Source organism: Letharia lupina (genome assembly GCF_014066315.1).
Source record: "Letharia lupina isolate WasteWater1 chromosome Unknown contig_4, whole genome shotgun sequence".
Classification (NCBI taxonomy): domain Eukaryota; kingdom Fungi; phylum Ascomycota; class Lecanoromycetes; order Lecanorales; family Parmeliaceae; genus Letharia; species Letharia lupina.
Genome location: NW_023502973.1, coordinates 131,384 through 144,508, shown reverse-complemented (window position 1 = coordinate 144,508; position 13,125 = coordinate 131,384). Strand labels below are relative to the sequence as shown.

The 13,125-nt window shown below is 51.4% G+C and overlaps 3 protein-coding genes across 3 annotated transcripts; 1 reads left to right on the top strand and 2 right to left on the bottom strand.

Annotated features, from left to right (window-relative positions):
* Positions 1 to 2,596, bottom strand: HO133_007620 (uncharacterized protein; the record flags this gene model as incomplete). Its single annotated transcript, XM_037298490.1, has 3 exons — positions 1 to 1,514; positions 1,614 to 2,126; positions 2,572 to 2,596. The coding sequence occupies 3 exons, from the start codon at positions 2,594 to 2,596 to the stop codon at positions 1 to 3; spliced, it is 2,052 nt and encodes a 683-aa protein (XP_037155826.1).
* Positions 2,597 to 4,338: 1,742 nt separating this feature from the next.
* On the bottom strand, positions 4,339 to 5,329 carry HO133_007619 (uncharacterized protein; the record flags this gene model as incomplete). Its single annotated transcript, XM_037298489.1, has 3 exons — positions 4,339 to 4,623; positions 4,669 to 5,000; positions 5,320 to 5,329. 3 exons carry the CDS (start codon positions 5,327 to 5,329, stop codon positions 4,339 to 4,341), a joined length of 627 nt encoding a protein of 208 aa, XP_037155825.1.
* Positions 5,330 to 7,127: 1,798 nt separating this feature from the next.
* Positions 7,128 to 11,783, top strand: HO133_007618 (uncharacterized protein; the record flags this gene model as incomplete). The annotated part of the gene is made up of 5 exons (XM_037298488.1): positions 7,128 to 7,565; positions 7,653 to 8,166; positions 8,274 to 8,430; positions 8,685 to 9,951; positions 10,719 to 11,783. 5 exons carry the CDS (start codon positions 7,128 to 7,130, stop codon positions 11,781 to 11,783), a joined length of 3,441 nt encoding a protein of 1,146 aa, XP_037155824.1.
* Positions 11,784 to 13,125: the final 1,342 nt, after the last annotated feature.

Here is a 13,125-nt window from a genome sequence, read left to right as displayed (position 1 = left end):
TCAAATCGTCAGACTACCAGCAAAGGTATAACTCCCGGCACTCAACAGCCCCGTACTCGTCTGCGCATTCACCGCGTTCAGAAGTGTCTGCCACATAGCAGAGCCCCTCGTCTTCGGCGTGATCTGCGTCACTGCCGCCGCGACCTGCGCGCTCTTCCACCCTTGCCAGCTCGCGTCGATCTGCTGCAGATACTGCGCTTGCCACGTCTGATAGCTACTTTCCCACTGCACGTTCGCGGCACACGGGCCCCTGGCGCCGCGTCCGCAGGCTCGGTCCAGTTTCGCGTAGAAGGTCTTGACGCGGTCGGAGACGGCTTTGAAGATGGCGGACACGTTGGGGTCTTGGAGGTAGAGGTACAGCGCGGAGGATTCGCCGACGAGGGCCAGTTGGGCGGCGGCCATGGTCATGGTGGAGGGGGTATTGCCGCCGAAGAGTTGAGCTTTGAGGCCGTTCAGGTGGTTTTCTAGATAGACGAGTTCGCTGGTGCGAGTCCCGCCGGACATTTGACTCATGAGCTCGTCGATGGGTCGGCTGCCGGCGGTTTTGATGCTGCCTCCGGCGCCAAAGGTGGTGACGGTCCATTGCTGGCCCTGGCCGAAGAGGATTTGGTTGATGAAGTTGGCGCAAACGTTCCTGTTGTTGACGGCGAGGTAGGCTTGCAGGCCTGCGTTGTTGGCTGCTAACCATCGGAGGAAGATGGCGATGAGTTGGAGCTCGTAGATGTGCTCGGTTGCATAGCTTGCGCTGTCTGGGGCCGTGGGTCCTTGGGTCAGAGCCCAATTGTAGGTAGAACATCGGGGAAGTTGGAACATGTAGCTGTAGTAGGGACTGTAAGAGTTGCCGTTGCCTGTTGTGCTGTAGGAGTTGTAGGATGGGGCGGAGAAATCTTGGCCGCATATTGTGATGTCCCTGGTTGCGGAGTTCGCTCTTGGCTCTATCTCGACAAAGTCGGCGCTATGAAATCTTTTCCTGGGTTTGGTGGTGGTGCTGTTGTCAGTTATGGAGCCTGCGTACTGGGCAAAAGGATCGACTGGACCTGGCGTTGGGATTGGAGCAATTGTAGAATCAGCACAAGCGACACAGGCATCACAGGTCGAGGCTGACGCAGTTGCCGAGGACGTAATGGTAGAAGAGGCGCTTGCAGACATGACGGACGATGTTGCAGCGGAAGAGCTACTCGCGACTGGAGCACTTGATGGAGCGATGGAAGAGCCAGCAGCCGAGCTCGCGGAGATTGTTGGAGACGCCTGTGTCCCGGACGGCTGGTTGGCCGATGGTTGCTGGGCAGTTGGCTCGGGACTATCAGGGCCTGCGTTTTCGATTGCTTGAGCGGTAGCTGCAGCGGCTTCAGCGGCGGCGAGCTCAGGAGCGACGGCCGCAGCGATGTCAGCGAGGGCCTCTGCGGATGCGAGAGTTGCTGCAGCCTCACTCAACGAACTGAGGACTGTTGCCAACTCAGCGCTAAGAGCTGTGAAGGCGGCTGCATCTGCAAGGGCCTTTGCCGCTGTGGCAGCTGGACATGTCTGATTAGCGAGTATTCCGTAAAAAGTTCAATATGCCATTCGGAAAAACAATTATACAAACTACATAGGGCATATCCAGGGGTGCTTACCATCTTGAGCGGCAGAAACTGCCTGTTTTAACGCAGTTTCGGTGTCAGTGGTCGGATTTTGGGAGAATGCTTGTGCTGCACTACTCGCACTTGCAGCACCCGTTACTACACCACCTACTATACCCGGCAAAGCGGAGCTTTGCACAGCGCTTGAGCTCGCTATTGATGAACTTGGAGTCACCGAGCTCGTTGCTGTGAGGATAGGAGACACTAATGCGGATGAAAGTGCGGAGAATGGAGTCGTTGTTGGTGGTACCCCAGCAGACGATAGCGCAGAAGATGCAGAACTCGATGCCATGGTTGTCGCACTGCTTGATGGGAGGACCTGCGCACTTGGCGTAGATGACGGTGGGACCGCACTTGACGAAGGCACGATGGGGGAAGACACTATGCTGCTGGACGTAATTTGCATAATCGACGGGGTGCTGGAGGCCGCGATGCTACTGGGAGTAGCCGTCGCGGTGCAATACAGCTGCGGTACGACATTGTAGCCAGAAGGCACAACGTAACAGCCTGCGGGTATAGTTATACAGGAATCGCCACCTTCCCCAGGGCCATAGCCTTGGCAGAATTCGCCTGTTGTATAATGTCAGCACGGGTGGGATAAGAATCAATCTCCCTATGAAATTGGCTGTCTGACCTGGACCCCAAGAGGTAGTGAGTGTCGGCGCTACCTGAGGAGCACTTGAAGAAGTCGGAGTCGGGGGCAATATATGGCACCCAATCTCTGCTAGTTGTTGTTGGTATGAGGAACACTGGCTCCAGCACGACGCCGATAGGTCCTGATTCCCATTTTTGCAGCAAATCTGTGCAGCACTGTCGATATCGTGGATTAGCGCTCCTCTCTTCACAATGCGTCTGAACTGAGAGGCTAATTAATGGCGCAAATGGAAAGAAGGCAACGTTTCTACAGGTAAATTGATACGAAATAGCAGGACTTGCTCCAATATATACGTACCATTGTTCCTCACTCGCTTGGGCATTGACAAAGGGGGATAAAAGTGCAGCCAGCAGAGCGAATTCTACAATGGTCTTCATGGTCCCGAGAGCTGGCAATGAGGGCCGAATCCAGTGCCTGTCGGGCTGTGAATCCAGGAGCGACAGATTCTAAATGGAGAGGTGCTCATATATCAAATGCCTCGCTTCAGATCTTGCAGATCAAATGCGTAGTGCCTTGAATTCACCCAATTGTCATTCATGTGCGGATCATAAGTGTAAGACTGTAGATGAAACGACGGCACTTGTCATCATATAGCAAACAACATGATGTGAGCTGAGCGGCCAAGTAGGAAGATTTCCACCTCTCCTTTGCGGAAAGCCTAATAAAGTGAGGGTCTTGGACGGAGAGTTCTCTCGCGGCTCAAGCAAGTCCTTCATGCTTTCGGCCCCATGGCATGAAGGACGCCTCGACTGCATTGTCCTCCATCTGAATTCCCAGCACCAATCACATTGCAAAGACGAAAAAGGCTGTTGTTGTTTTGGGGGCGACGAGCCGAAAAATAGCGGGCCGCAAAGGCGCCGGCCTGTTTCATCTTTCCAGCTTCACTATACCTATCGCTTCAATGATGTCGACCCCTCTCGCTGATACCATCATTGCAGTGGAGCAGTCGTCTCAGTGATAATGCTTCACACAGGTCCCGACCGTGTAGTTGCTCGAAGCAGTGACTTCGTACCTCGAAAGTCCTCGCTTCCGGTCGCCGACAACTCGCCGACCAGAAACTTCAGCCCCCACTTCGGTCGCAACCGTGCCACTGTTTGGTGAAACCGCGCTTCTGAAGCGGACCGAATCGCATGACTTCGCCAAGACGATACCCGATATCTGACTGTCTGACGTGATGACGGTGGCACACGACCATATAGGAGTGGGTGGAAGTGCAGGCAGCAGAGTACAAGTAGGTGGGAAAAGAGAATATCTTACTAGTCCAAAGTAGTACTAGCCTTGGTCTGCTGAGCGAAAAAGGGGTTGTTGGCGGTTCATTTCGCTACTCACATCGCTTCCTAGCAAGACGGCCAGTACACCATAGCCCCGTGGAAAATGAGAGCACGCATTAACACGCCAAGCCGGAGTCCAGTCGGAGACGGGTTTCAAGCCCGCACATCTAGCCCGAATCGTCCGCGGAAAGGGTGACTTGGCAGTTATCAATGGCACGCAGTAACTGAGACATTGGCATCAGAGAATGACTTCGAGAATCAGACTGGTTGTTGATGCAATATGAGATGAAGTTTCTTTCGTCCCTCTAAAAGGGATGAGTGCTGAAACTGAGCCTTCTCGAAAGATTTTGACGACATCAGAGGGTGATGCTTTCATCACCGCTGAGGCCCTTCCTAGTTGTGAAACCTGGCTTCGAGGGACTGTCTACTATCGAGTCTTAAGCTAAAGGTGCCTCACGTTGCGCGTGGCCTTTGTGCTCTGGTGAGTCTCATTTATTAATATCTTGCGAGTGAAGGTGTAGCGGTGTTGGGTTTGAGTTCATATTCCGTCGATATTCAACATCGTGGCCATTTCCTAGCAAATATACCATCCAATCATTCACTCGCTCACTCACTCACTCACCCATTCACTCCTTCACTGTGCACATGGATCTTGCTTCTCCTCTTGAAATGAGTCCCTTTTGCTTTGTACGAGCAGCGCATCTCGCCCACTCGGAATGAGTTTTCCTTCGTGTGGCCAGCTGAGCATGCTTGCTTCCCTCGCAACACAAGCCAGAAAGCGTCTCCAGACATGTCAATATCCAATTCTCTTGAGAAACTGCAATGTGTCCTCAGCAATATCCTCCAACCTCGTCTCGAGCGCAAAATGTCCCGTATCCACAAATTTCACCTCTGCCCTCGGCAAGTCCCTCTTGAAAGCCTCCGCACCCGCTGGCACGAATGCAGGGTCGTTCTTGCCCCATACGGCCAGCAGCGGTACCTGTGATTCGCGGAAATAAGCTTGGAATGCAGGATACATTGCTACGTTGTTACGGTAGTCATAAAACAGAGCTAGTTGGCGATCTTGATCGGCTGGGGTCTGGACGTTCTTGAGGTAGTCGTATGTTCATGCGGCCGGGTTGACGAGTGGCAAGTCATCAGATGGGACGCCGGACGTGTATTGGTACACTGTGGCTTCGAGGGTCAGGACGGCGTTGCGGATGATTTCGTGGTTCTGAGGCGAAGGCTCGGCCCAGAGCGCTTCGATCGGGTCCCAGAATGGATGGCCGAGTCCTTCGACGTACGCGTTGCCATTTTGAGAAATTATCGCTTTGATGGATGATGGATTGCTGAGAGCGAGGCGCAGGCCGACTGGGGCACCGTAGTCGAAGATATACAGGGCGTAGGTGCCGATGTCGAGGGCGGTGAGGAATGCGCTGATTGCGAGAGCTAGATTGTCGAAGGTGAAGTCATGTTCTGGGGGGAAAGATTGTTAACCCGAAGCCGGGGAGGTCGGGCGCAAGGACGTGGTAGGTGGTGGATAAGAGGGGGATGAGGTCGTGGAATTAGTTTGAGGATGAGGGAAAGCCGTGGAGGAGGAGCAGAGTGGGGAGAGTGGGAGAGCCGGCGGAGATGTAGGAGGCTGTGGTGTTAGGAGTGATGGCGATGTTGTTGTAGGTGGATGGGTTGGATAAGGGGTTTGTGGGAGCCATTGTGTCTTTGCCTTTCTTGTTTATGGGAACGTCTTAGATATGATTAATGTTGGAAGCAACAGCACTGGACTGAGTATACGTACTCGTAATCATGTTTTACTAAGCTTCTGACGTCTTGTTGTTCTGATGAGATTCCAATGTTTCCTAATCATGACGGGCTCTTGTTCCATGACTCTTTCAGCAGTAAGAATAAAAATCCGTATGGCCCCAGATCTTCTAGGCATTGCAGACTAATGCAATGTCAAAGGATGACGGCAGAGACTGTTTTGTCAGCAGACTATCTCTTCCTGGCAGGAACTTCCGATATCATTGGGAGTCACAAGGGACGTGAGCATGGGAGCGCATTCCCATTGTCAAAGCAGTGGTCTTGCTACTAAGAAACAAGAACTGGAGACGACGCAATCTACGTGTCCAACGGAGTGTTTTCCCTATGTGCAACTTCACTGGCAATTTTGCGCGCAGGCGATGACTACGACGTGCAACTCGCTTATGCGCCGGCCGAATGGCCAAATCATGTCTGGTGGTGGACGAGTGGGACGAAGGAGGCAATTGTTCGGGAGGCGGGGAAATTGGGTCCAAAAGGGTTGGTGCTGCTGACCACGAAGAGCGGAGAGCAGACCCTTGTGGCCGAACGCGGTGGGATGCGCAACTTTGTGCGGGTGGACAGGGTGAAGAGTCCGGTTCTGAGGGTTTGGGGGTGATCGACGAAAAGGTGCGTACTACGAATGTGTTACAGCGAACGGGAACGAGAGAGATGGGTCGGGAAGCAACGGTATCTTGACTTCTCGTAACGATTGCTCGGATCCTGTGGTCTACGGCCATACTGGACGATCGTGATGGCTAGGTCGTTTGTCCTCAAGCTTCTGTGGGAAGTGTGACCCAACATGCTATACGATTAGGATGGAGGCGAGCACAATTGTGTAGTTTAGAAAGTTGTTCCTTTTGTCGTTTCGAACCCTTTTTTCTTTCGATTTTGTTGTTCTTCATTTATCGTTATTATCATGAATACCTTCGTCTCGACCCCTTTTTGCTAGGGGCGCCCCCCTACAAGATGACAACAAATATAAGGGTAAGTTCGACAGAAGTGTCAGAAGCCAATAGAAGCTAGTATAAAGCAAATCACATGAAATTACGTGAAGGACCCAAGATGTCATACACCACATGTGCTTTGTGTGTTTGTCACAGGATCTATTGGCGTAGTAATTGTCGAAATAAGGTTCCCGGCCTCCTCCCAGCCACCTGTTGGAACAACCACCTAATTCGTGAGGGGTATAAATACTGGCCCAGGGGAGTCCTGAGATAGACGAATTCATGCAACCTACACACCACTCTTCCTACCATACCTGAATTCTGACAGTAATGCCTACAACCGTTGATTATGGTGCCTTCCCTGTGGGGTGTTCAAGCTACTACTTAACACAGCCAGCTGTCCTATACGGCCCAGTTCATGTACCCGAAGGAGCTTCAGAGACAGAGGAATGAGCCTGGCCTGCAAAGCGCCATCTGATGACGCCGAATAGGCGGGGAAGCAGACCAGAGAAGATACCCCTGATAGCGTCATTGTCAAGATGAAACACACTCTCATGGTCCAGCTCAACAGAGCCCAGCGTCAGCCTCGTCTTCCTTTGGGCTTATATTCGTCGATGACCGCGGAGATGACATTGCATTTGCGCCTGCAGGTTTATGCAGCTGAACAAGCCATCTCGCGTCGCGGACCAACAGAAAACTCGCCTGCTTTCATGGCCTCCAATAATGGGCCAGACCCTAGACTAAGGAGTAAGGCTTGTGGTTGCCTAATTTCCGCCTTTTCAGAACCCCACTTCAGGCATAAAGGGATAGTTATAGCTCCTGCACTAGCAAGTTCCAGTCTCCTGCAAAAGGAGTGCGAAAGATGGCGACCCTCCCAGGTGCAAACAGTCTGAGAATCCTATCTATTGATGGAGGCGGCGTCAAAGGCTACACTGCACTGCTCATACTGAGAAGAATCTGTCATGCCATGAGGGTAGAGGCCAAGAAGGAGGGTATCGATCTCGCTGATGAACCCAAGCCTTGCGAGGTCTTTGATCTCATTGTGGGCACATCGACTGGGGGTCTAATCGCCGTCATGCTTGGTAGGCTCCACATGACTGTTGACGAATGCATCCAACAGTACGAAGCTCTGAGCTCGCGTATCTTCGGGAAACGGCAGCTGGGTGGTCAGGTCGGAAGACTTGCCAAAGGAATGCTCCACACGCCATTCTATGACACCGATACTCTGCAAGCAGCTATCAAATCAGTGTTAGAGCAGCAAAAAGTGAATGTTCAGGAAGATTTCAAAGAGGAAGCGCCAGTCTGTAGAACGTGAGAACCTTGATGGTCACTACGTGGTTCGAAGAAGGCTGACCAATACAGTATTGTTTGCGTGACTCGGTCAAAGACATCCGCGCATGACGTTCTGCGGAATTACGAATCCGAAAATCCAACGCAGGTGAACTACAAATGCACGATATGGGAAGCGGCAAGCGCCACGGCAGCAGCCCCCTTGTTCTTCAGAGCCGTCAAGTTCAAGACGGGTGGAGAAATCTGGTGCGATGGAGGACTACGCCGCAACAATCCTGTCAACGTAGCCCTCGAACAACTCGGACTCGAGGCTGAGTGGAAGGATAAGCCAATCGGGTGTGTGCTCAGCCTTGGAACCGGCGCTCCCCTTATCAACGAAGTTTCCAATAATCTTGCGAAATGCCTCAAAGGCTGCGTCGCCATGATGACCGACTCCGAGGACACCGCCGACGCATTTGCTAGATCGACCCTCGGTCAAGATCTAGCCAACTCTCAGCGGTACTTCCGTTTCAGTGTCGCCCAAGGCATGGAGTATTTGCAAATGGATGAATTTAAAGAGACAGAGAAGATGAATGCTTTGACAAGTCGTTACCTTAGCAAGATCGGAAACGGTAACGAAGTTCAACGATGTGCAAAATCGTTGGTATGGCCTGATCAACATCGTTAGTGTAGCCTAATAGCGTAGCGTCTGCGGCGATGTTGCTAAGTGTAGTTGCAGGGCAGAAAAAGGTTGAAGATAAGCCGTCGCTTCTGCCGTATCGTCATTGCCTTCACTTTGTCGACCGAGTGACGTACACGGCAGAGCTTCATCGATTTTTCGATAAAAGTGTTGCCGGTCAACAGAAGTTCGTACTCTGGGGTCCTGGGGGTATTGGGTGAGTCAAATGGCTAGGATACGGTGAAGGGCCCTGACAGACATAAAGGAAGACTCAAATCGCCCTACATTTTGCTCAGTCCATGCGATCAAAACTATCGGTCTTTTGGGTCCGAGCTGACAATGTTGCCAATTTCCTCAATGACTTCCCCCGAATAATGGACCAGCTTGAGCCCTCAAAGACCCATGTGAGCAAGAGCCAAGATCGTCCTCTCTTAGCACGAAACGTCACTGGCTCACTGCTAGACTGGAAAGGGACCCAAGTTCGTGGCTTCTTGTACTGGACAATGCCGACGATTACAATCTGTTTGTTGAGAAAACTGGGGCGGGAAATGCGATTAACAGCTACGTTCCTAAAGAAGGTCGAGTCCTCATCACGACACGAGACCCTCGATTCCGTGGTACGGTGGCTGCTGCCAAAGATGGCTTGCATGTCGAAACAATGGACACAAGCGAAGCCAGAGATCTGTTCACGAAATCAATCCCGCCCCATCTTGCCAGCCAAAGCTCCTCAGCTATGGTGGACGAACTGTTGGTATTACTCGGCAACCTGCCGCTAGCTTTAGCTCAAGCTGCCGCCAACGTCACTGACCAGCAGCGTCCAGTGCATGAGTACATCGCTGCTTATCGCGACAAACGAAACAGAATATCGCTAATGGCGCAATCTGTGATGGACGTGGGGACAGAGGACTCCAGGACAAGTCGCCAATCCATACTAGTGACCTACGAAATATCGTTCGAAGACCTTGAACGCGATCACCAGTTATCCGCTCGCTGTCTCAATTACTTCGGATTTTTCCATTGGCAGAAGATACCAGTATCTTTCATCCGCGCTCTGCCCGAACTCGCAGAACTTGACGACCAGTCTTTCCGTGACACGATAAAGCATCTTCTTCATTTGTCTCTGATAGAGGAAATTTCGTATCACGACGGCAGCGAGTACTCTGTTCACCCTATCATCCACGAGAGGATCTCAAATCGACTGTCTCCCGAAGACAAGAGGTCTTATTTGAGCGACAGTGTCGCAGTCATATTGTCTAAATTTCCGGACTGGGGATTGGATGATTGGCGCAAGCATACCGCAACGTTGCGATACTTGCAATCGCACGCATTGCTACAAGTCAACTTCGCCACAGAAAATAATCTGAAGAGTGAAGCTCTAGCTCTTCTAAATGTGCGCTGCGCTGTATTTCTGAGGGTTTCCGGTATGACGTTTGACAGCGTACAACTAGCTACACAAGCTGTCGCGATAGCGCAAGACATTTGCGGCCCTTACCATTGGCTAGCCATTGATGCCTGGGTCGAAAAAATTCAATGTCTAGTTGCGGATAGTCACTTTCGAGAGGGATATAATGAGTCGAAATTTGCTATGGAAAGATTAGACTCTGCCAAATTAAACAATGAAGCCATGAGCGATGAAGAATATCTGGAATTACGCGCGGACGTACTGCAAGTGAAGCGCATCGCTTGCGAGCGCCTCGGTGAGTATAAAGAAGGGGAAGAGACTGCAAATGAGCTTATCGTCTTGAGCCGTGACTTACCAGAAGATACTGAACTTAATCTCGAATACCGGGCTAATTACCAATTCATACCCCGAAACTATGAATCCTTACCGAATCATACCCCTAATTACTGAATCATACCCCTAGGGGTATGATTCAGTAATTTGCCATTACTTGGGGTATGATTCGGTAATTTGCCATTCATAATAAAATCCGCAAAGGAGAAAATTCGCGACCTGGGCTATCCGACCATAGAAAAGAGGAAATATCTCCGACCGTATTCAATGGGTGACCTAGCAGCTTAAATACATCAGACGAAAGCCGAGCGGGTGTTAGCAGCAGCCCCCACGGGGGCCCTATCTAGGTCCAAATAGGGGTGTCTGGCTGTCAAGCGCAAAAAAAGCCTGGTCCCGGGTGTGTCTGCGCTTGACAGCCAGACACCCCTACTTGGACCTAAATAGGGCCCCCGTAGGGCCGTCGCAGGGCCGTCGCAGGGCCCCCGTGGGGGCTGCTGCTAAAAGTGGGCTAAATTTGGCCCCCCCAGCCTGTCTACACCCAGTCTGTGACTCTCACACACACTCTTCACTCCCAATAGCCTACTAGCTATCTCTACAAGTAGGCCATTCAGATAGGCCACTATGGCAAGTTTGGTAAATTACCGAATCATACCCCAAGCAATTAATCCTTACCGAATCATACCCCAAATTTTGGTGTAGGGGTATGATTCAATAATTAGGGGTATGATTCGGTAAGGATTCATAGTTTCGGGGTATGACTCGGTAATTAGCCCCTCGAATACCGTTATAGCCTTAGCGTTTTTCTATTCAAGCAGGGAAAGTTTCAAGAAGCTCAGAAAATGAACAACGAATTGCTCATTTCAATGGATGAGCAACAGCGAACGGCACACAAGACGGTTTTCTTGACTACCTATGCCCTAAAAGCAGGGATTCTGAGCGGTATGCGACGAGGATCAGAGTTCGAGCCAGCTGTGATCTTAGACCATGACAAAGAAAGAGCCATACTTCAAATCTTCCGGCATGTATTCGAAAAACACTGGGATCTATTCCTGATTACAGACCAAGTTGTTTGGACAAGTTGTAACAATCTTCTGGGTGAGCTGAGCCAGAAAGGCGAGACGCCAGAAGCGAAGGGTATCTTGATGAGAATAATGACCGGAGCCGTTGAGTCAGGGTTCCGCTTGGAAGGCCGCATGGTGCAGAAATTCAGCACGACTCTGATGTACGGACTGGAAGTGATAGATTCGCTTCATGGGACTGAAGATGCTCGCCAACAACCGCCAGGACTACCGATCGCAAATCTCTTTGTCCAGATGATAGAGCTGGCCGGCACTGCATTGAGAAGGCACTGGCGTGCTTCCCGTCTAATATACTACTTTGCTATCCTTCTGTCACGCCTTGGCGACTCGCACAGAGCAGAGGAGTTACTCTGCGAAGCATTGCAAGACAACAGGTTGGAGGAAGATAAATCGATGAAAGGACCGATTCACTACAACCTCATGTTGGCGATTGCACTACAGGGACGCATAGACGATGCGAGGCGCTATAAGAATACCCATCTCGGTCTCATTGTCCCCGAAGAGTCTGAACACGGCAACTTGGAGCAGCGATTGCGGGAGTTTAGGGATGAGAAAAAACTTCACGACAAGGCAAAAGGCATACTCGCTGCTCGAAACAGCAAGGTGCCGGAAAGTTGGTGGACTGAGAACAGGGTAGCGCTGAACAGAGCTCAGCTTCACTACGGTCTTCTGGTACCTGCGACGGCTGGAGAGGATCGAGGTCCATATGGAGGTGCGTCGGAAACGGCAGAGAAAAAGCGAAAGCAAAAATCTTGAGGGTTGGGGGGTATCATCGAAAAGCTCCACAGAACTTCTCCTTCCAATCCACATGACTGAACGTCGTGTCTCTGAGAACGATGACATCGGGTGCATGTGCCAACGCAGTCATCAACACCCTAACATACGCACGATGTTGCCTGCTTCCAGACGAATAATGACTGTACGCGTTGATGTTGTGTGACATGCTCCCTACAAGGCACACGCCCTGCGGTGAACTTGGAAAGCGCGAGACTCTTCGAGACTGGACAACATACCCATCTCAGGCACTTTGACTGCGCTCCTTTGGATCGATCCTACACAGGGATGCTTTGGGAGGCCGGAATTGTTTGTTTCCCGTCTGACCTCGAAGCGCGCAACCTATGTAGCCATGATCAAGACTTGTATAGGTACCGAACCCTAAGCGGACTCGGGCTCTGAACATCTCTACAAGCCTGATACCAATTGCAGGTGTGGTCCCTGATGCAACTAAAGTAGTAGCGGCGACCAGCCCAAAATGTGTGTGTTTTCGAAGCCGGAGGGGCGCCCCTCTAGCCATAGAAAATAGAGTGGGACTGTTGTTGCCCACTCGGCCACGCAACCATGTCCGCATTAGGTACAAAACTGGCTAAAGTACACGTGAAAAGCCAGGGAAGACTCCCGCTGCCACCGGAAACCATTACACTCTGCAGCATTACACCAGACCCTCCCCTTTCGTCTTTTGTCCGACAGAGTCCAACTGTGTTGGATTGCACATACCACAGGCGGATCTCGTAGCTGGCCGATCAGCCTACAGTAGATGCTCGGTGACTTCAGCTGTGGGTGTGAGATGGGGACGGGATGAAAGGAAGTACGAAGTTCAAAAGTGGCGGTTTCCAATCTTTTAGTTGTCCCGTTCATGAAAGACACGCACCACATGCATCAGAGTGTAGATAGTGGTTGGGCCGTCTCACGCCGGGGATTGAATTTCAGGCCTAGATAGAGGCCTGAACAGGCATATTTCTCGTACCCCAGCGCAAGAAAACTCCCACGCCTATGGTATAGACCTGGAGTGAGATGATAGCTATATACAGGTGTGGATGAATAGGACGAAAAGTATATAGTGGCTCTGAAAGAGCCGGCATCGCATGAAGAGCCATTGACAGGTGTGAAACAGATGGCTATACAGCTCGTACTGGACACCTGTCTCCCACCCGTTGCAGAGGTACCGACAAGGCCCTGAAACAGGGGCGTATCATGTGACCCACTAACCCCAAGTCCCACTGTGGCGAATAGTTCCTCCCTATCAATAATATCTTCGTTACACACCGCTATTGACTTGGTCTAGCACGGTTCTAACACCATCATCAATGTAAGCGGCCAA